The sequence below is a fragment of the Lampetra planeri genome, chromosome 31, assembly GCF_965212315.1.
Source record: "Lampetra planeri chromosome 31, kcLamPlan1.2.h2, whole genome shotgun sequence".
Lineage (NCBI taxonomy): Eukaryota > Metazoa > Chordata > Hyperoartia > Petromyzontiformes > Petromyzontidae > Lampetra > Lampetra planeri.
This window is the reverse complement of record NC_136137.1, coordinates 8224046-8245003: the sequence shown is the minus strand read 5'-3', so window position 1 is coordinate 8245003 and position 20958 is coordinate 8224046. Positions and strand designations below refer to the sequence as shown.

At 47.8% G+C, this 20958-nt stretch overlaps 2 protein-coding genes across 4 annotated transcripts in view; one reads left to right on the top strand and one right to left on the bottom strand.

Annotated features, from left to right (window-relative positions):
• Window positions 1-1827, bottom strand: part of CFAP221 (cilia and flagella associated protein 221) — a 62752-nt gene extending 60925 nt beyond the window's left edge. Inside the window, exon 1 of one of the 2 annotated variants that reach the window (XM_078609195.1) lies at window positions 249-1827. The gene's annotated coding sequence lies outside the window, so the exon portion shown is untranslated. The remainder of the gene's footprint in view (window positions 1-248) is intronic. The other variant, XM_078609194.1, reaches the window with a different exon arrangement.
• A 5806-nt stretch (window positions 1828-7633) lies between these two features.
• The window catches only part of LOC144729167 (vasoactive intestinal polypeptide receptor-like), a 34703-nt gene continuing 21378 nt past the window's right edge, over window positions 7634-20958 (top strand). The window contains exon 1 of one of the 2 annotated variants that reach the window (XM_078609188.1): window positions 7634-8845. In XM_078609188.1, the coding sequence (XP_078465314.1) occupies window positions 8798-8845 (48 nt within the window). In that variant the 5' untranslated portion in view covers window positions 7634-8797. The remainder of the gene's footprint in view (window positions 8846-20958) is intronic. The other variant, XM_078609190.1, reaches the window with a different exon arrangement.

Sequence of the window (20958 nt, the reverse complement as noted above, 5' to 3'; positions counted from 1 at the left end):
TCGTGTGCCCGTGCCGGCCTTCATAGGTGCTGCTCGCTGACAGCACTTGCCCCCTACAGGATGTTAATGCTATACGGGGGATCTTTGTCTTTGTATATTATAGCCGGTGCTGCTGTGAATGACTTCCCATTCAATACGGTGGTTAATGCTGCTGATGCTACTACCGCAGCTGTAGCCGTCACTACTGTGCGTGTTGATGGTGTTGATGTTGCTGCTGCTACTGTTGATAGTGTTAAGGGTGCTCTTACTGTGTACGTTGTGTTGACGCTCTTGATAGTGCTGTCACTGATGTTGCAGTTGCTGTAGTTGCTGCTGTTGTAATTATAGTTGCTGCTGTAGTAGATGTTGCTGCTGTAGTAGTAGTTGCTGTAGTAGTAGTTGTTGCTGCTGTAGTAGTATATATTGCTGTAGTAGATGTTGCTATAGTAGTAGTTGCTGTAGTAGTAGTTGCTATAGTAGTAGTTGCTGTAGTAGTAGTTGTTGCTGCTGTAGTAGTATATATTGCTGTAGTAGATGTTGCTATAGTAGTAGTTGCTGTAGTAGTAGTTGATATAGTAGTAGTTGCTGTAGTAGTAGTTGCAGTAGTAGTAGTTACTGTAGTAGATGTTGCTGCTATCGTAGTGGTTGCTATAGTATATATTGCTGTAGTAGATGTTGCTGTAGATGTTCTGCTGTAGTCGCTGTAGTAGATGTTGTTGCTGTAGTAGATGTTGCTGCTATCGTAGTTGTTGCTGTAGATGTTGCTGTAGTAGTTGTTGTTGCTGTAGTAGATGTTGTTGCTATCGTAGTGGTTGCTGTAGTAGATGTTGCTGTAGTAGATGTTGCTGTAGTAGTAGTAGTTACTGTAGTAGATGTTGCTGCTATCGTAGTGGTTGCTATAGTATATATTGCTGTAGTAGATGTTGCTGTAGATGTTCTGCTGTAGTCGCTGTAGTAGATGTTGTTGCTGTAGTAGATGTTGCTGCTATCGTAGTTGTTGCTGTAGATGTTGCTGTAGTAGTTGTTGTTGCTGTAGTAGATGTTGTTGCTATCGTAGTGGTTGCTGTAGTAGATGTTGCTGTAGTAGATGTTGCTGTAGTAGTAGTAGTTACTGTAGTAGATGTTGCTGCTATCGTAGTGGTTGCTATAGTATATATTGCTGTAGTAGATGTTGCTGTAGATGTTCTGCTGTAGTCGCTGTAGTAGATGTTGTTGCTGTAGTAGATGTTGCTGCTATCGTAGTTGTTGCTGTAGATGTTGCTGTAGTAGTTGTTGTTGCTGTAGTAGATGTTGTTGCTATCGTAGTGGTTGCTGTAGTAGATGTTGCTGTAGTAGATGTTGCTGTAGTAGTAGTAGTTACTGTAGTAGATGTTGCTGCTATCGTAGTGGTTGCTATAGTATATATTGCTGTAGTAGATGTTGCTGTAGATGTTCTGCTGTAGTCGCTGTAGTAGATGTTGTTGCTGTAGTAGATGTTGCTGCTATCGTAGTTGTTGCTGTAGATGTTGCTGTAGTAGATGTTGTTGCTGTAGTAGATGTTGTTGCTATCGTAGTGGTTGCTGTAGTAGATGTTGCTGTAGATGTTGCTGCTGTAGTTGCTGTAGTTGTTGCTGCTGTAGTTGCTGTAGTAGATGTTGCTGCTGTAGATGTTGCTGCTGTAGTTGCTGTAGTCGAGTGATTGTTGCTGCGGTTTCCGCCGCGTCTTCAGTGCCGCTCGTCTCCATGGAAACCAAACACCCACTTCCTGGATGACGCCACGTGACACGCGACCACGTGGGGCCCCCACCTGTCAGTTGTCACCTGCACTTGGGGTTGCCACCTGTCCCGGGTCAACCCCCATTAAGTATAGGTGACATGTGATATCTACAAGTACAGGTGGCATCCCCAAGTACAGGTGCTGACAGGAATTAATTCGTATCCGAGGTCTCGTACCGGTATTGCCGTGTTGAACTTTATAACAGAAAAAGTCCACAATGTTGTTAATAGACCTAGGCTGACTTGAGACATACGGCCCGGCTTACTCTGCAGTGGCAACCACCGGTACCAGGATAACATCAGATACAAGACTGCGATGACTTATCAAATCAGGCAAATCAGTTACTGTAAATGCATTTGATTGCAATGGTAATTTGGGTCCAGGGATATATTGCGAGGTGGACCGTGGCTCTTCCCTGCGGGGTCGCCAAGAACCGATCAACTGCAAAACAACCAGACTCATTTAACTGGGAATACACGCCGATGGCCTTCACCAACCCGCACTGACCAGCGTGGCGAAGTATGGTCAAATAACCCCCCACGACCCCAACTGTGTTGGGAGGCCCTCAACCAGCAGCAGATACACAAAGCGCTGAAATATAATCAATTAAACAAATAAAGCAAAGCTTTAAACCCGTGTTGGCACAGCCGAATACAACTTGACACAGGTGAACCTAACCAGGTACATGTAAATGATACAGGTTGTACCTATTCTGGTACACGTGATCCCATCCTGACAAATGCGAATAATACAAGTGTACCTCATCATGAGGCCTCCTTTGCCAGTAGCAAAATATAATAACAGGTTTTTTTATCCTATTATTACAAGTGCACCTATCCTGATACAGCTAATTACTACAGGTGTATCTAACATGGTTCAGGTACACCTGTGTAGGTATGTGTATCATCTGTACTGTATCCAAATGATAGAAACATTCGTTGTGTCTTGTGTATTCCTGTAGCTAGGATAGATGTGCTTTATAGATTAGCCAGCGGTTTTTTTCACGCATTTGTGTGAATTGCATCACCAGTTCATAGGGTTATGCAAACACCGTTAAGACGCTTCATAAACAGCAGCGCCTAACAGCATGGCCTGACAGCAGCCGCGTGCGCAGTCCATAACAGAACTCTGCGTAGCCACACAGCGTTGGCTTAAATGCCAGCCGCGCGGTGGTTGGTTGTGCTGCACCTGGCTGCCTGGAATCCAGCACTGTGTGGAGGCGACAACGAGGGTTGTTGGATCACACACAGATGTCGAGGAAGCCAGACCCCTGGCTCTCCAGGAGGCGGTCCAGCAAACATGTGGACTCCGTATTTCATCCCACCTGTGTGGGGATAGAGTGTTGGCCCCCTCGCACACGCAGGGTTTCGCCGGATGTTCCGGTTTCACCCGACATACACTCTTGAATTGGGCGACACAACCCTACTGAATAGAGGAACGCAGAGCTTGGGCAATTGTTAGTTAACTCCGGCTTCTCACCGCCGCGTGGCTGCTGCTGCTGCTGCTCGTTTGTGACTCCTCATCCTCCTGTCGCCTCCGAGTCGTCCTCTCTCTACAAGAGCGAGCAAATATTCTGCGACGCGACTGGATCTTGCGTTTTGTGTGGAGAGGAAACCTGAGTACTCACACGCACAACGAGTTCACATGTAAATGTCGAGGTAAACAGCCCATTTGCTGCACTGCGACCTGCCGACCACTTTCCATCCCTGTCTGGAGAAAGAAAGTATACACTCACTCGCTAATCTACGCGTGATCCACCAACCCTGGATAAACAAGCGTGCCCCCCACCACGCCCCGCTAAATAAAGAAACTTGACCACAGTACGTTTATTTGTTGAGGCAGTTGAACTCTTTTCTATTTTTCGCTCAAGTTTGTCCTTGATTGTGCCGCGTGCCGTGTCGTGTGAAAGGAATTGGTCACTTGGATCGCTCGCAGAGAATGGCTCACGGAAGTAGATACCGCAAAACTACTTCTAGCATCCCTTCAAGTAGGGAGGGGGTGGGGGGCAGAACTGTTCCCACCCGCTCTGCCTGATGGTGCTGGTTGTAAATACCAGTCATGCCTCGGACTGCCCAATAGGTGAATGTCGTGGATTGCTCTCAAACACACCGCTGTGCTGATGCGTTAAGAACCCAGCACATGTGTTCACGTGGCAACTTAAATAATTGACCGTCATCTGGTCGAACACCATATGAGACTAGGCTCTAAAGAAAGGTGTCTCTGGTGTGGACCAATCAGTTTCAAGGACAATGCATAAATTATCAGAGTATTGTTTTTTGTTTGCATTTGACTGCAAGTATTGTGGTTAATGTAAACATGATTCCTTGCAAAAGGTGTCAGTTTTGTTGCCAGAAAAAAAAGGGGAAAACCCCTATTAGTATATTTTGGTACTGGCAAAGGAGGTCCCATGACGTGTCACACATTTTAATGTTATTATTGCTATTGACGCGCATTTTACTTACCAGATCTGACGACGAAAATATATTACCAATCAAGATCCTGAATTCAGCCAAATGGGGCGCGGAACAAAATGTGAAGCGACGAGACGATTATTTTTTGTCACGTGTGCTCCGATCGTGGTGACCGAGCCGAGACCACCATCGACATTGCCCGGATTCAAACCCAGGCTCTCTGCGCGGAGCTTTGCTCGCCGCGTTGACCTTTGAGCCACCCCACCCGGCCATCTCCTAGATAATTGATATGGTTATATATATCTAGTATGATTTTGCCGTGCTCTGTAAGCACCACGTAACCCTATATTGTAGCTTATGCAGATTCAATTAAAGCGCTTCTGCCTCCAACTGTCGAAGCAGCCGGGCAGTGCGCGTGTTCGCGCAGTTGGGTCCTCGTCTGCCCGTGAACATCACAGATTCAACGCGAAGTCCCCGCTATTAAAGATGGACAGCGAGGTGCCTCTCTTCCTTTAACCCCCTCGAGCTTTCGGACTGTTGGAGCACGTGGCCGTTTCCGTCGCCGATATCTCCTTTGCAGCGGCCTCTCCACCGCTACTCTGCCCGTTGCTGCGCACGTGCGTATTGCACTGAGATCGACAGCTTCCCATCGGTTCCAGAGGAGGGGGTATCCACACTTTACCCCACCGCACGCGACCTGCCGATCGCAAACTTACCGTGGTGGTGTAAAGCCCATTTCTATTCTTGGTTCTTTCGGTAAAGTCACGTAGATTTTTACAAAAAATAAAATACAAATAAAAGCAAAGAATCCCACGACGTTTCGATCGCAACACAAGTGGTCTTCATCCGCCTAATGAAGCTGATGAAGACCGCGTGTGTTGCGATCGAAACGTCGTGGGGTTTTTTTTGCTTTTATTTTATTTTTAATTTAAATTTATTTTATTTTTTGTCTATTTTGTATTTTCTATCTACTTGACTTTACCACAAGAACCAAGAATATTAATTCCTGCAGTCACGAATGTTTTAAGTCCAAATGTAAAGCCCATTTATTTATTCCGCTGGACGGTGTACAGAGGAGGCTACGAGGTTGTTTTCACCTGCCCGCGCCCGGAGATCAATCGCGCGAACCGGCGACCCTCTGGATTGCACGTCCAATGTTCGATAAACACCCATTACACCACGGCAGGATTCTTGAAAATTGCAATAGTCATTGTTAATTTGTTTTGTACTCTAGTTCAATGTGAAAATACGTAACGGGAGGGGAAGTATATTTACTACAGTTGCATTGCCTCGTGTGAGTGGGGAGCGGTAGTGTAGCGGTTAGTGCGATGCGCTACGGACCCGACCACTAGAGTTCGATTCTTGCCCACGGTGAACACCAGTAACGAATATCTGAACTTCAAACGGGTAGCTGATGTGGTGTATTAACTATCTACAAAGGCTGCCCGGTGCTGACCGTGCCACAGCACTTTGCCCCCAAAGTTTGTCGAGGCTACACGGGGGGATCTTTGGTGTGGCTTGCAACTCGTAACGCCACCCCGTCACCCCGCCGTGGCCCAGGGTAGGGTTGACGGTTGTCGGTGGGTGTGTGATGGTATTTGTTTGCAGAGGGGATCGGGGCTGGGATGGTTTGACCAATGGGTGCGTGTGGGGGTTTATATGAAAGACAAACAACATGCAAACACGCGTGTTCACATGTCAAGTGACACATGGCCGCACTGTGCTGTGTGAATCGAGGCGAGGGATAGCAATAGTTCTACAATGGGGAGGTGTGTTAGTGGCTTACAAACTATGGGTCACATAGTAGCCCACAAGTACACCTGTTAGCGATGCCATTCCCGGATCCTATTTGATAGGTGAAGCTTGGTGAAGGAATGCTAAACAAGACAAAAACACGTGCATACGCATGGATTCTGAAACATTCTTTTTCCAAACTTGATTTGAATTATTTGAATTACGCGACCACCACCATCGAAACGACGGTGGTGGTCGCGTTAGTGTGGCACGGCCCTAGGCCACGATCCATCAACTGGAATGCAAAAATAAACATGTGCTCCGGCGTGTCTATGTAATTGAGGGACTGTCCGTTGTTGTCTCGCTGTGGTATGGAACTGTTGTTGTTGTTTTGCTGCCTTGCCCCAAGCTTGAATTTGGTGTTTTGACAAATCGGCAGGAATGTACGTGCTTGTGCAATTTCTACTTACATACGTTATTTGTTTATTCATTCATCTCGAGTGCTTACCTATTCTCTATTGTGCAATCCTATCGTCGTTTGTGTGTGTTTATGCTGAACGTCTTTACCGCCATGTGAAACCGACCGTGCTAAACGGAGATTAATATAACCCGCTGACCCGCCCCTACTGGGCATCTGTGCAAAAGAGCTTCATAGCTCATCGGATTTCTCTTGCAGGATTAAAGAAAAAAACATTCGGATCCGATTACGGTGCCCGTTGTCCGTGACTGCGACGTCACTCCCGTCGGTTCACCTGCATTGAGTCTACGTTGAACTTCTTTCGTACCGTACGTAGCCAACCGTGTCGATCGGAGGTGCAATGGCAATGCAGTGTCGTCACCGTGTTTGTTATGTTGGTGCGCGATCGTGATTGTAAAATTATTTCTAGATTTGAAGCTTTCGTGACTGCAAGTATTCATATTCTTAGGTTTTTTCGGTAAAGTCACGTAGGTAAAAAAATCTAAATTAATAAAAGTAACATTAAATAAAAATCACGACGTTTCGGAGGCAACACAAGCTTCCGTCTTCAGGTGGAACCGTCACAGCACGCTTTATTAATTTAGATTTTTACCTACGTGACTTTACCGAAAAAACCTAAGAATATGTAAAATTATTAAAAACATTTTATTTGTAATGCACACTTCGCGAGAAAAGCTTCACACTCGCATGAGCAGGCGAGGCACACAGCCTCCCGGGAGCGTGGAGGCGGGAGGCCGTGTGTCGTGACGGGCTCGGTGGAATGTTTGGGTTGCATCGGTACCGGGCCGAAGCAATTCGCAGTCTCGGCAATGCGCGCGTCTGCCTCGCCGTCTCTCGGTGACAATATAAGAAATCCGCGGCAGCATCTCCCCAAACCCCTTCATTGAACCCGGGAGTCAATGTGTAATTCACATTAGGCCGCTGCGTAACGGCAGGAGAGGCAAGGTGACAACAGGGAGACACAGGGAGGGTAGGGGAGACAGGGAGACACGGGGAGGGGGGACACGGGGACACAGGGAGACACGGGTAGGACAGACATGGAGACACAGGGATACACGGGTAGGGGACACGGGGAGACACGGGAAGGGGGGACAGGCAGACACGGGGAGACATGGGTAGGGGAGACAGGGAGACACAGGGGGACACGGGGAGACATGGGTAGGGGAGACAGGGAGACACAGGGGGACACGGGGGGACACGGGGAGACACAGGGAGACTCGGGTAGGGGAGACAGGGGGACACGGGGAGACAGGGAGACACGGGTAGGGGAGACAGGGGGACACGGGTAGGACAGACAGGGAGACAGGGAGACACGAGAGTCTAAAGGTAATGGAGTAAGCACAGGGGACGTGAGGAGAGACAGAAAGAGACACGAAGACACAGAGGTACACACACAGAGGGAGATGGAGGGACACAGAGATACGGGCACACACGGAGACGCAGACATACGCGGAGTCCCGCCGACACGCACACACAGCCATGGAGAGGGCCACGCAAACACAGAGAGGAACGCAGCAAGATCGACGCAGACACCTCATCGACACATACGCATCTGAGAGAACGACGCAGGCACACTCGCACGCATAGAGAGAGAGACACGCGCAGCCGTTGAGACACGCGCAGAGACACCCAGACACAAAGGTGGAGGAGGCGGCTCGAGTCGACATCACGGAGAGGTGCGGAGAGGGACGGAGAGAGAGGGGGGCAGTTTTCTCTCCCCCTCACTCCCTCCCCCTCCTCTCTCGCTCTCTCCCTCCCTCTCTCTCTCTCCCCCATCGCTGCTGCTGCTGCCGCTGCCGCATTTCACTCAAGAGCTGAGCCGGGGATCCCATCGGAGACGCCGACGATGGTGGCGTGAAGAGTCGCGGCAGACGTTACGTGGTCAATCGCTTCGCCAGGCTGGTCACCCACCCCGGTCAATTCGACACGACACAGGTCACCCCCGCTCACCGAGTCACGCGTGAACCACACCGGACGCATACGCACCTCGTCACCCGAATCAATTAGTCGTTTGAGCCGTCCGGTCAAATAGATGTGTAACCGGACGGTCACGTAACAAGCTCGTCGCCCACTCACGCGGTCACGTACGAGACCTGCTCGTCACCGGATCACCTCGTCACCAAGCCACGCAGTCACCCAGCCATCTCACCGACAACCACCCCCGGTCGATTAAACGCGCAAATTCACGCGCGGACAGTCAGTCAGTCAAGTCACGGGGATATCAACCCACCCGGGTCATCCTAGCAGCCGGTCACCCGGGTCACACTCGGTCACCCACGCGGCCACGCGGTTCAGGCGGCTCAGGCGGGGCATTCTCCACCCCAGTGAAGACGGCCACTGAATAATAACCAACGCGCAAGGGCGAGCGAGAGAGAGAGAGAGGGGGGAGGCGCGGAGCGGAGGTGCGGAGAGCCATCCAAACCCGGGAGACGCGGCACCATGGCAGCCACCGTGGCCACCCTGCTGCTCCTCGCCCAACTCGCAGCGGTAAGCGGCCCGTGCCCCCGCTGTGCCCCCCAACCCGTGCCCTCTTGCCCTACACCTTGCCCCCCCGCCCCCTCCCCCACCCCCTCCCCCGTTCCCCACCCTCTCCAGAGGGCAATGTGATGGATATGAACTCGCGGTTGTGGCGAGAGAGAGATAGATGGAGAGATATCCACCCCATCACCGCGGAGCGCAAATGCACGGTGATGGTAATGAATTGACGCGAGTCACGCGTCTCGGTAATTGATGTCATAATTAATTTATTGGGCGCTCAGAGGGCGCCAGCGGAGAGCACGGGGGAATGGGCTGCGGTTGGGGAGGAGGGGCTGGGTGGTGGTGGTGGCGGCATGAGATGCGACGGAGATGGAATGGTGACGATGGTGACGATGGTGGTGGTGATTGTTCGAGGCGCAAGGATAGAATGGGAGCAGGAGGAGAAATGGAAGCGGTCGCTTAGGAATCCGCGCACGTGCGCGTCTTGAGCAACGGTGGGGGTGGGGGGGGGGTCACGGGAGATGTCACGGCCTGGAGGGGGGGGGGGGGTTACACAGAGGTGGTGGCACGGGAGAAATGGGGGTTAAGGGTTGAGTGGTCGGCGGTGGAAGGGATGGTTGTCACGGAGGGATGTAGCGAAGGCATGAATGGGTCGAGTGGTTACACACGTCATTGGGGGATGGAGATTGAACACGTAGAGATGTTGCAGGGGGATGGGGATTGTGCGGTTGCGGAAGGCTGGGCAGTCACGGGGAGAGATGTCACAAGTTGGATCGGGATAGATGCATGGCCGTGTGACGAAGAGACACGAGCGTTTTGTGGTTGCAGGGTAATGTTGCGCGTGATTGTGCGGAGGTGTCGTCACGAAGACTGCACGGATTGCGTGGTTACGGGGAGAATGTCACGAAGGGACGGGGTTGGTAAGGGTGAGTGTGACAGGGAGTCGTGACAAGCGGATGTGGCGAGACACATGGAGATGTCACGGCGAGATGGAGGGATTGGTAGCCACTGCAGGGCTGTTGGCTACAATGCGATGTCACGGAGGGATGGCGTTGACGATGTGGATATATAACGGGGGAAATAGGAGTGGGTGGTCACGGGAGATGTCACGGGAGATGAGGAGGGGGGGGGTTAGATGTTTCTGTGACTACCAGTGAAGAGATCATTGAGACGTCACAGGAAAAGGCGAGGAATATATTTTTTTTTATCTCGCGGCTGCTTCTCTCATTCTCGACCCCGAGTTGACCTCTGAGGTCGATTATCGTTATCGACATCGTCATGATCGTTTTATCAACATCATCATGGCCGTGTTCTCATTAACTAATATAATGAGCCAAGAATGTCAGTGTGTAACGCGCGTGACGTCACTCCACGTGGACCAGCCCCCCTCATTATTATTCACGTCCGCCTGTTTTTTTTTAAGTAACAAAGTTAAGGCAATTAGTAATTATACGCTGCTTCGCAGTGCATTTCGTGCCTTGTATTTTCTTCTTCGCCACCTCAAACAAAAGGCACGACTACTTTACGATTCCTAATTATGCAACATTAAACACGTCTCTGCTACTTTGCAGACATTAGATCGAATTCCAACTGTTTTCAAACCCCAGCGAGCGAAAGCGGAATATAACTGAGTATCAGAGCAGTGAATTTCAAGTAATTGAATGTCCGCTAAAGACAGTGCTACTGTTACATTACGTCAGGTGCTTTCTGGCATAGTTGCGTGCAACAACCACTACCATTAATGCAGTGCTGCGCTCAAATGCCGCCAGGTGTGTTATGACTTCCTTTTGTGCAACATTCACTGCCATGAATACAGTGCTACAGTGAAATGCAGTGAAGTGTTCGATGACATTATGTTTTTCAATATTCCCTGCCATTACATTTACACGAGATTGTACAATTGCACTCCGATCATTTTTTTTCGTAACTCTGATGCTTCTCTTTGGTCTTCGTTATTTGCTAAGTTACTTCGGACACTATCACCACTCGACTTAACAGCTTCAGGTGATTTGAAAACAGTGCTAAAGTTAAGTAACGGTTTTTTTTTTACAATTATACAGCCACAGAGATTGTTTGCCTTCGACAATTGTGTAAGATATCGAAGAGTCCCTCGTTAAAAAAATGTACCTATTTTAATGCTTCTTTTGCGTCAATTTTAGCGAGATTTGGCCCCTCTGCAGATCACCCTGGCTCGATACAGTGTCTACAAAAGCGTAAGGGAAGCTTATTCGCAGTGTTCCAGCTGCTGGAGCACGTTGAGTGTCGTAATATCTAAATACGTCAGCCCAGGATTGCCAAACATCATGGAGGACGAAGATACCGCAGATCAGAAACGCCGTTTGCAAAGAGAGAGACAGAAGAGATGGAGAGCTCGCCAGAGACAAGAAATGTTGGACAAAATGCTTAGACAGAATGCTGATAGCCCTTTATTTCATTTAATAAGTCAAGAAACATTTATTTACGTGCAGCATTTCCTAACAGATTTTACAATCACACACGGAAACGCAAATGTGCATCTTTAATATTACAGCTTCTGTCCTAGGACGGGCAAACATGCTCGTCATATTAAATTATCAACATCATCATGATCATCATCATATCGTTATCAACATATCATAATATAATTATCAACATTATAGTCAACATCACCTTGATCATATCATCATCATCATCATCATCATATAATTAACAAACACCATGATCATCATATATTATCAACAACATCCGTGCATCACCATTATCATATATGCTTATCTGCATCAGCTTTGAATCTCTCCGTGTCTTTTCTCCGTCTCCAACCTGCGTCTCATTCACGTGTCTCCACCGTCTCGTCTCTTTGTCCCCTCTCTGTGTCTCACTGCGTCTCCTTGTGTCTCCCCCCGCCCCCGTTCGTCAACGTGGAGCCTCGTTGTTGTCTTCTCTGTCCGCTTGTGTCTCCTCCCTGTGTCTCACTCCGTCTCCTTGTGTCTCCTCCCTGTGTCTCACTCCGTCTCCTTGTGTCTCCTCGCTGTGTCTCACGTCTTCCTTGCATCTCCTTCGAGTATCTCCTCTCTGAGTGCAATGGCCGCGCTCTTTTATAAGATGCAAACAGCACACGCACGCAAATACAAAAAAAACCCATATAGTCTCTTGGGGCAGGTGCTGTTAGCGAGCATCTATTAAGCCGAGATCGTTGTACCACAAGATATTGTAGCCAGCACCACGCATGGCCACCTTTGTCTCCCCAGTGCTGTTGTGCACACATCACATCGTGTGTTCGTTGTAACGCTGAGTTGCCCGAGGGGAAAGACCCGGGACTAGTTTAACACACCATTTGCCACTGACTGATGTTAGCCGTGCTCACACACACGCACGCATCTACTTTGAGGTGCCTCGCTACATCTCTAACGTGTCGTCTTCTAAACGTCTATATTAATTCATAGAGTATTAAGTTATTCAATCGAGTTAATCTCTATTCACTGCCACGTTAATGCACCAGCACACTCCACACGCACCATCAACGTTCAATGGAGATGGATACACCTGCGTTCCAGATTTGTGACACCGGCAAGATAACGATGCTGGTGGTGCTGACGATGACGTCCACCACTTGGGCTTTTCATGTGTTGTCGGTGCGGCGGTGCAAGATGTCGCTCAGAGGTGGCAGTGTTGAGTGTCATCCCCTCGAATGCGTGGAGGGGGTTTGTCCTCCGGGTCCTCTAGCTATCGCCAACGTGAAGGCGAACAAACGATCGTTAATGGGATTGACCACACGTCCAGATTCAGGAACCGAGTGGAAACATGCCTCGCTCAATGCGATTTTCCTTGAAAAATAATTACGATGGATGAAGGAATCCCAAGACGGAAACATATCCACTAATTAAATCAAAACAAACACACCTGATACAACGCAGTGGTGGTTTGAACGCTACACTCGTCAGTAACAAATACAGTATATATTCTGCCCTTAAGTAATCTAAGTGGAATGGTTATCCCAATCCTTATAATCACGTATACTAATTATAATGAAGTTCTGGTTTCTTGATGTATTTGATTTAGTGTACTTTGTCTCCACTCGTTTTGTCGTTCTTATGTTCTGCTCTCTGTGTGTCTCGGCTGTTGTCCATCTCCCTCTCGACAGCGTGCCACTCATTGACATGCTAATTTCTCTAACCCCTCCCTCTCTCTCCGCCCCCGCCCCCTCTCTCTATTTAAGGCCTCGACACAGAGACGTGGTTTCTCTGTGTGCCTATGTACGTCTCTCTCTCTCTCTATGTATCTCTGTGATATCTGTCTCTACTTATATGTCTGTCTATATGTCTCTGGTCTGTGTTTTATCTCTCTCTCAAATGTAGCATTCTCAGGAAGAACGTAATCAACCAAGTAGGGTGTTGATTGTTATGTTATCCGACTCTCTGTTGTATTACATTACATTTCTAAGTATACTAGATTTGTGTTTCTATTTCATTTATACCTGATGATGATTGCTTGTGTTGTAATCGAAACGTCGTATGCTAGTACTTAATTTATTATTTTCTCTTTATACGTGACTTTACCGAAAGAACCAAAGAGTAATTCCTGCAGTCACGAAAGCTCCAAATTATGTACGACGTGTAGACTTTGAAACTCCAAATTGCGACGGTCGTCAGAAAACGACGACTGCGGAAATTGTTATTCGTGCTCCAAGATGGCTTCAACATCCCTGTCACCACGGTCACCGTCCTTCTGAACGCTTCACACACTTCAGCTGTGAAGAACAGTGGCAGGAGTAGCTTGCACTCTATGGCTCAATGTGCCAAAGCGGGGTGTATCTATAGGGACTCAATCAAAGGCAACTGAGCCAAATATGGCCACGTGAGAAAAAAACATCACTGGAGCTTTTATACGCCAAACACAAATGGGGAAAAATGTTTCGACATTATTTACGAGGTTCGAAATAACCGCAGAAGTGAAACTACTCATTTATTTTCTGAAATTGACCCAAACACCCAAATCGCTCTTCATGAATATATACACACGCGTCATTGGTGATGCTCCTGCTGCGTCGGCATTCGTGCACAAGCACGGTTTTTACAGAACACAAAATGTCATTCATCAATAAGACTGAGGCCTTAAAGAGAAATATACAATTGTTGTTTCAGATAATGGACGTTCTTCATAACACGTGCTATAAAGAAGATGGGACATTTCCCAAAACGTCACCTATCTTATATACATATATGAATATTAATTTTTAAGGCTGCAGTTTTATTGACGAGTGTTTACTCTAAAATATAAATGCACATTTTTGTCCGCTTAATTATTAAACAAATTATTGGATGCTGCTGCATTCACAGTGGCACACGAGCACAATCATCAACAACAAGTCAACACACTCGTCAATAACCACATTGCGTGCCCTTAAAATGAATTATAATCGGTGACGTTTCAGGCAATTGCCCTTAAGAAGGGCTTAATTATGAGCTTTCGCGTAATTTTCGCGCCGTTTCTATGGCAACCGATTTTTTTGTACGTAAATACTACTCTATTCAGGTGAAATAAAATGACAATATAGAGGAAGAGCATGTCTTGGGAAAAAATAATAATTAATCTACACAATAGGACTAAATCTCGGGGGGGAGGAGGGGGGGGTGGTCAGGATTTCAAACATCACCATACACGGCGCACACACCTGTAATCCAGCGCTGTGGAGGCAGTGGCGAGGGTTGGTGGATCACACACAGATGGTGTGAAACCCGGTGGCGCAGCGAATGGGGACTCCATCTGTTCCATCTCCATGGGATACTGTGTTTCCATCTCACACGTGTGAGTTTCCTCCAAGTGCTTCAGTTTCCTCTCACGCGTACAACCATTGGCCAATATCGCATATTTGTCAACAATTTATCAGTGCTCTACCTTATTATAGACCAATTCAGACCTCATTGGTCACCCCGTGCCCCTTATGAATCTCAACGTTCGTTCTACAATGTCCCATCACAAGGGAGAAACACAAACAAATAGACTTACCACTATACTCACCACTACACACCTGTCAACTCCTTATCAGTGCCCTACCTTATTATAGACCAACTAGCTCGTTTGCCCATCCTAGGATGGAAGCTGTAATATTTACGAAAAAATGGAGCAGAGTATCCTTGTATCTTGTGTAAATTTAATAGCAGTGAATCTTGCACAAAAGTATGTCATGAAACATTTCACTGCATTTCACTGTAGCACTGTATATAACTGACCTTCAATTTGTTCAAATTCACTGCTCCGATACTTTATTCTCTTCTGCTTTTGGTCGCTGGGGTTGAAATACATTTGAATTCGATACAATATCTGGAAAATCACCGAGAAATGTCTATTCTACCACAATGTAGAAGCATAAATTAGACTCACTTTTTGTCTCAAGTGCTGAAGAAATACATAAAGACACCAATCCAATTTGTTGCTGCGTATACTTATTTATAAGATTCACTTTCAATAAAGCAACGTCAAACTTAAAGTGAATTTGCGAAAATATTTTTTTTTTCCGCTCGACCTTCTGCGCTACTGTAAAAATCCACCCGCTCATGAATATTAATGATGGGGGGTGTGGCCTGTGGAGTGACGTCACGCGCGTTACACACAGACATTCTTGGCTCATTATAGTAGTAATTCAGACCTTACTGGTAAACCCCGTGCCCTTATAAATCTCAGCGATCATCCTAAAAAAGTCTCATCACAAGGGAGAAACACAAACAAATCGAATGTTTTTGTTGTTGCCCGCATCGAAACGACCACACGCCGAATGGACCTGAAATCTGAGTTTCCCTGTACAAGAAGACGGGGTTAAACCGTGGTGGGTTGACGGGTAATGATACCGCCTTTTTGTGTGTGTATATATAGTGGACGGCAGAGATCTGGGACAGAAGTCGCAAACGGGTTTTGATTCCTTACCCGTACCCGGCCGCACCAGGGTCGCAAACGGGTACCCGTACCCGGCCGTACCCGTACCCTACCCGTACCCAGCCGGGTACGGGTACTGTACGGGTACGGCCGGGTACCCAGCCGGGTATGGGTAGGGTACGCGTATCGGGTACCTGATTGCGACCTCTGGGATGAAGCCATGTTGCAGGCGCGGGTAGGTTGATTCTAGGAACTTGAATTGTGAGAAGAGACAAGACGTTGGGAAATGAGTGACAAACAGTTACTCACCAGTGACTCACAGCCTACCCGTACCCGTACCCGGCCGCACCAGGGTCGCAAACGGGTACCCGTACCCGGCCGGGTACGGGTAGCCAGGTATCGGGTACTCGGTTGCGACCTCTGATCTGGGGGCGCAATGTGGCAGTGGCTCGCCGAGTAACTGCAGCAGCAGTAGCTGCTGCTGCTTTCGTGCCCGTCTGTGGTGCCTCCTCCTCCTGACGACGCCTCCAAGTCGCCCTGCCTCTCTTCTCAGTTCTGGGAGTGAGCGAGCGGATACCTGTGCGGCGGTCGCATTCCCCAGTTGCAGTAAATTTCGATTTAAAGTTTTCGTGACTGCAGGGATTCATCTTCTTTGTTCTTTCGGTAAAGTCACGTAGAAGGGAGATAATAAAATAATAAAAATAAAACAATAAAATAATTCTCACGACGTTTCGGACGCTGTCTTTCCGACAGACCTGTCTTTCACCTGAGGACGGCTGCTTGTGTTGTGGCCGAAACGTCGTGAGCATTATTTGATTGTTTTATTTTTATTATTCTATTATCTCCCTTCTACGTGACTTTACCGAAAAAACCAAGACAACGTTGCAGGATTGCATTGTTTTGGAAAGCGTGGCCATGGCCGACAGGAAATCTGAAGGTCGAATTCTCATTTCATGACTACAAAGTGGAGCATGTTCCAGCAAACAAACAAAGTGTGATGGTTTGTATAGTCAGATGTACTATTAATGATGTGTACGGTATTCATATTTAGCGGCGTTTCGGTGGTTAGGGTTACTGGCAGGGACAAGTATAAATTGCAAGGCTGGTATTAAGTAATAATCACTGCGTCAACTTTCGCTGCATGGGTGCAATATGCAGGCGTCGTTGCCAGTAAAATGCAAATATACCCAGAGGGCATTTTAGACGTTGTCCTCTATCTCGCATTGTACAAAAGTTGTATCTTTAATGCCCTGGGTCTCGCAAGCGGTGGGCGGGTGGCTCCAACGCGCACGAGACCACCACGGGCTTCTTCGTGCCGAGGAAGTTCAATGAACAACATTTTGCTCCAATACATTGTCCATTGAATAGCGTCCAAATCAAACCGATCGGAGCCCAAAACATCCCCGCGGAGTCGGTGACTCGCGTTTGTATCGGTAGAATATTCCAGAAGATTGCGTTTCCAAACCCCCCCCCCCCGCCAATTGATTTGTATTTAAAAGGCTACCTGAATACGTGACATCATAGTTACTCAAGGCTGTTGCTTCGAGGCGATGACGTCACAGCACGGCTGGAATGGCGACGGGATGACGTCACCGCGCAAATGCGCGTGCAGTGCCCGTAGCAATTACACTCCATAGCTGAGCTGTCATCCCATACGGTTTAGGGGCCATCCATTTAGTACGTAGGGGCCATCCATTTAGTAGGTACGCATGGAGGGGGGAGGGGGGGTTAACCCAAACGCGTTCGCTTGCGTATGGGGGGGTCTACTGACAATGTGCGTACGCACAGGAAACGGGGCGGGGGGGTGAAGCCTCGATAATAATTTGTCTACATTGGCCTTCAAATGAGTTAGATAGTCCGGCCGTTGACTATCCGTTTGCTTAAACACGTTAATATTATTATTCCTTGATCGTTTCTGCGTGGATTAAATATCGGCCGTTCTATAGGATTCGGGGGGGGGCGGGGGGTGTCAAAGGTACGCGTGCCTACAGGGAGGGAGGTCAAGTTTTGACAGATTTTTGCGTTCCTACTCAATGGATGGCCCCTTTATCCCGTATTCTTATACGGGGAAATTGAGTTTTCAGGTCCCTATGCCGTACAGCCGTTTCAATACGGGCAAAAAAAGTGTGTTTCTCCCTTGTGACTTTGTAGGATGAACGTTGAGATTTATAAGATTTATAAGTGCACGGGGTGACCAATAAGGTCTGAATTTGTCTGTAATAAGGGTAGGCACTGATAAGAGGTTGACAGGTATGCGATAGCCACCCTGCTTGCTGCAACGCACACGTGTACATTGCGATGTGAAACACACTCAGGATGCTGCTATTTTTAGTCTCAACAACAACAACCGCCATTCACCACTAAGTGGCAGTGACGTCACCGCAGCGCTTGTGTGCCAGGCTAAGTACACGTTAAGGCCACGTGAAGCGTCGAAAACGCCCGTCGGCAGGAGGTCACGGGACAGACCCAGATGCCATGGGTCGACTGACTGAGATGAGTGGCCGATGCACCACCTGTGCGCCCAACTGTGCCAACTTGCTGTGCTTTAGCCACCCGGCGCTCCGCTCGTTGTTGTGAGCGTCGCTCCTCTGCCCTCCGTTGTTGCTGGAGGGCGACTGCCTCCAACTGCCAATTTTTGTCTCAAAAGCCACAGAGACAAACAATCTGTACCGTAACTGCGATTGACATGATCGTCAGTATCACATGTTGCAATGCAATTCCTGTTATGACATCACACCGCAATCTATCACAAATTTTTAGTTCAGTTTCTGCTCAAAATGCAAAATGCTCATCATCACCGGTGTCAATCTCCGATTTGGTCTGGAGGTGCTCGTGCCGTTGACAACATGTCGTCCTCACATTCCAGTCCTTGGGAGGGGCCTACGACGTCCACATAATTGCCTTTTAACTATCCCAAGAACAAGGATGAGAAGAGGTGACAGGCAACGCCTTTGCACGTCTCGGCTGCACCGACGTTTTGGAACCATCTTGTTTGCTCCCTGAAGATCGTAAATCTTGTTCCAAAAATAAGTCTGAAGCAGAAGATTAGCGCTGGATAATAACCACATTTGCAAATGTTATTACGTAGCTTTGATCCTTACCCATGTATCGATAGTTCGATTTTAATGTGTGATTGTATAGACGGGACTGTGTCATCCATAATAGAGTTTTTTTTGGGGTTAGATCGCGTAAATATATAAATGTGTCGTTAAAACCCGCCACCACCCGACACAGCCAACTAGTAAGGGTTGTCACGTCAACAGAACGTGGCCAATTCGTCACTAGTACAGCACTAGTGTATAGTGAAGTGTATAGTAGTGTAGTGTATAGTGTAGTGTATAGTGTAGTGTATAGTAGTGTAGTGTATAGTGTAGTATATTATTAGTACAGCACCACTGGTGTGTTGGAGAGCCAAGCCATGACATTTACAATCTGAGTTCGACGTTTCGCCAGTAATTGCAACTAGCTTCAGCCTTACTAGTTGGCTGTGTCGGGTGGTGGCGGGTTTAAAGACACATTTATATATTTACGCGATCTCACCCAAAAACAACTTCTATTAGGGAACTCTGTGTTGTTTTTGGTGTAATCTGGAATTGTTTTTTGTTTTGCTGCCTTACCCCAACATTTGGTGTTTAAAACTAGGCAGGAATTGATGTACTTGGCTACTATAAATGTCCACGTGATAAGCCATTTCGTTGAGCTATTATTTGTGGCCAGGTCGCTTCTGAAAAAGAGCTATATAGGTCAGTGGGACTTACCTGGTAAAATACAATTAAAAACATACTTGTATTTTTAAGTGGGAAGAGATGTCTTGCAGGAGTAAGAGACACAGACTGAAAATGCACGCATAAAATCTTCACCAAAGACAGAGGGCCTGGACTGAACTAAATCGGTATATTTAAAAAGACAGATAACATCGATAGATTGGACAATGATAAAAAAAAGCATTTAAAAAACGGTGAATTGAGATACAGGAAAATATTGCCGTTTGTATCGTGCAGCTGACGATTTAAAATGAGCTCCCCCGTGACGGAGGATATTTCAACCAACATCAATATATTGATAAAAAAAAAGGAAACGTGCTTTAGAATAAGCGTAACCTGTGATAACGTTTACTGCTTTTTACAAGCCATACATTTCTATCATGTGTACATTGTTATTTGCCACGGGACATCGGTCCCAATTGTGGACGAAATCATTAAACTAAATTAATCTAAGCATCACTCGCCGCCTGAACGCATCTTCCGTGTTGGGGAATATGCCGCACGACAAAGTCTGAGCTAATTCGCTGTCTCTACGCCAGGCGCCGAGTGTACGTATCTCGAGACGAATGTCCTCATGACAGAAAGCGAAAACTTCGTCGACTGTTTAAGACCGTTCGATAACCCGGACAAGGCCGCAGCTCGATCCGCGCATTGGTACTGGTTTGGTTACGGTACACCACGCGGCGCATATACCAAGGTCACGGAGCACGTGCGTGACGTCATAGTTGGTGGGCGGATGGCTGGAAAACACCCACAGGCTTTTTGCGGCCATCCTTTTCCGGCAATTCTAAGCATCGAGGATGAATCAACGCCGAAATTGGTGCGGCGTTCCAATGTGATTTATCAGTGGCAACCATCAGAAGGCCACGGCGTATTGGTAAAGTGGCCAAAACTGCCCATCGACTCAGAAGGCTTAGTCGGGTACCCCAATGAGGCGGTTGATGTCATCTTGCACCGCGCGGTGCAATGGTCACTCAACTCGACTGCGCTGCCGTGCCTTCACCGACTCGCAATTGAACCGGCGTGGTGAAGTATGGTCAAACAAGCCGACCACACGAGCAGACACAGCGTGGGAGAACAGGGCCTGGTCTAAGCGGTGGGTTTTACCCAATAATAATAATAATAGCTGGCGGCACATTGTGCAGTTGATGCATGCCGCTATATCAGGCGTTCTTCATTGCAAGGCCCTGCGGGCAACTGGCGACCCCTGCGTGGCCTTTAGTATGGCCCCTGACGTGCGTCCCCCCGACAAATACACAAATTTGAAAACACCCCCACAACATCGTGCTGCTGTCAACCCCTCAAATAGCTTCAAATGTGTGGCGGCCCTCACCTATGATGTCTTATTGGCGAAAGTTAGCGAAGAACACCACGCTCCAATATTCACCGTTATCGACAATAAAAAAACCCCGAATAAACCTGTGATTTTAAACGCACCGTAAATCACGGTGACCTCGACTGCTCTCGTAAAAACACACCGTTAAAACGCAGCACTCCCTCGAGATGTGG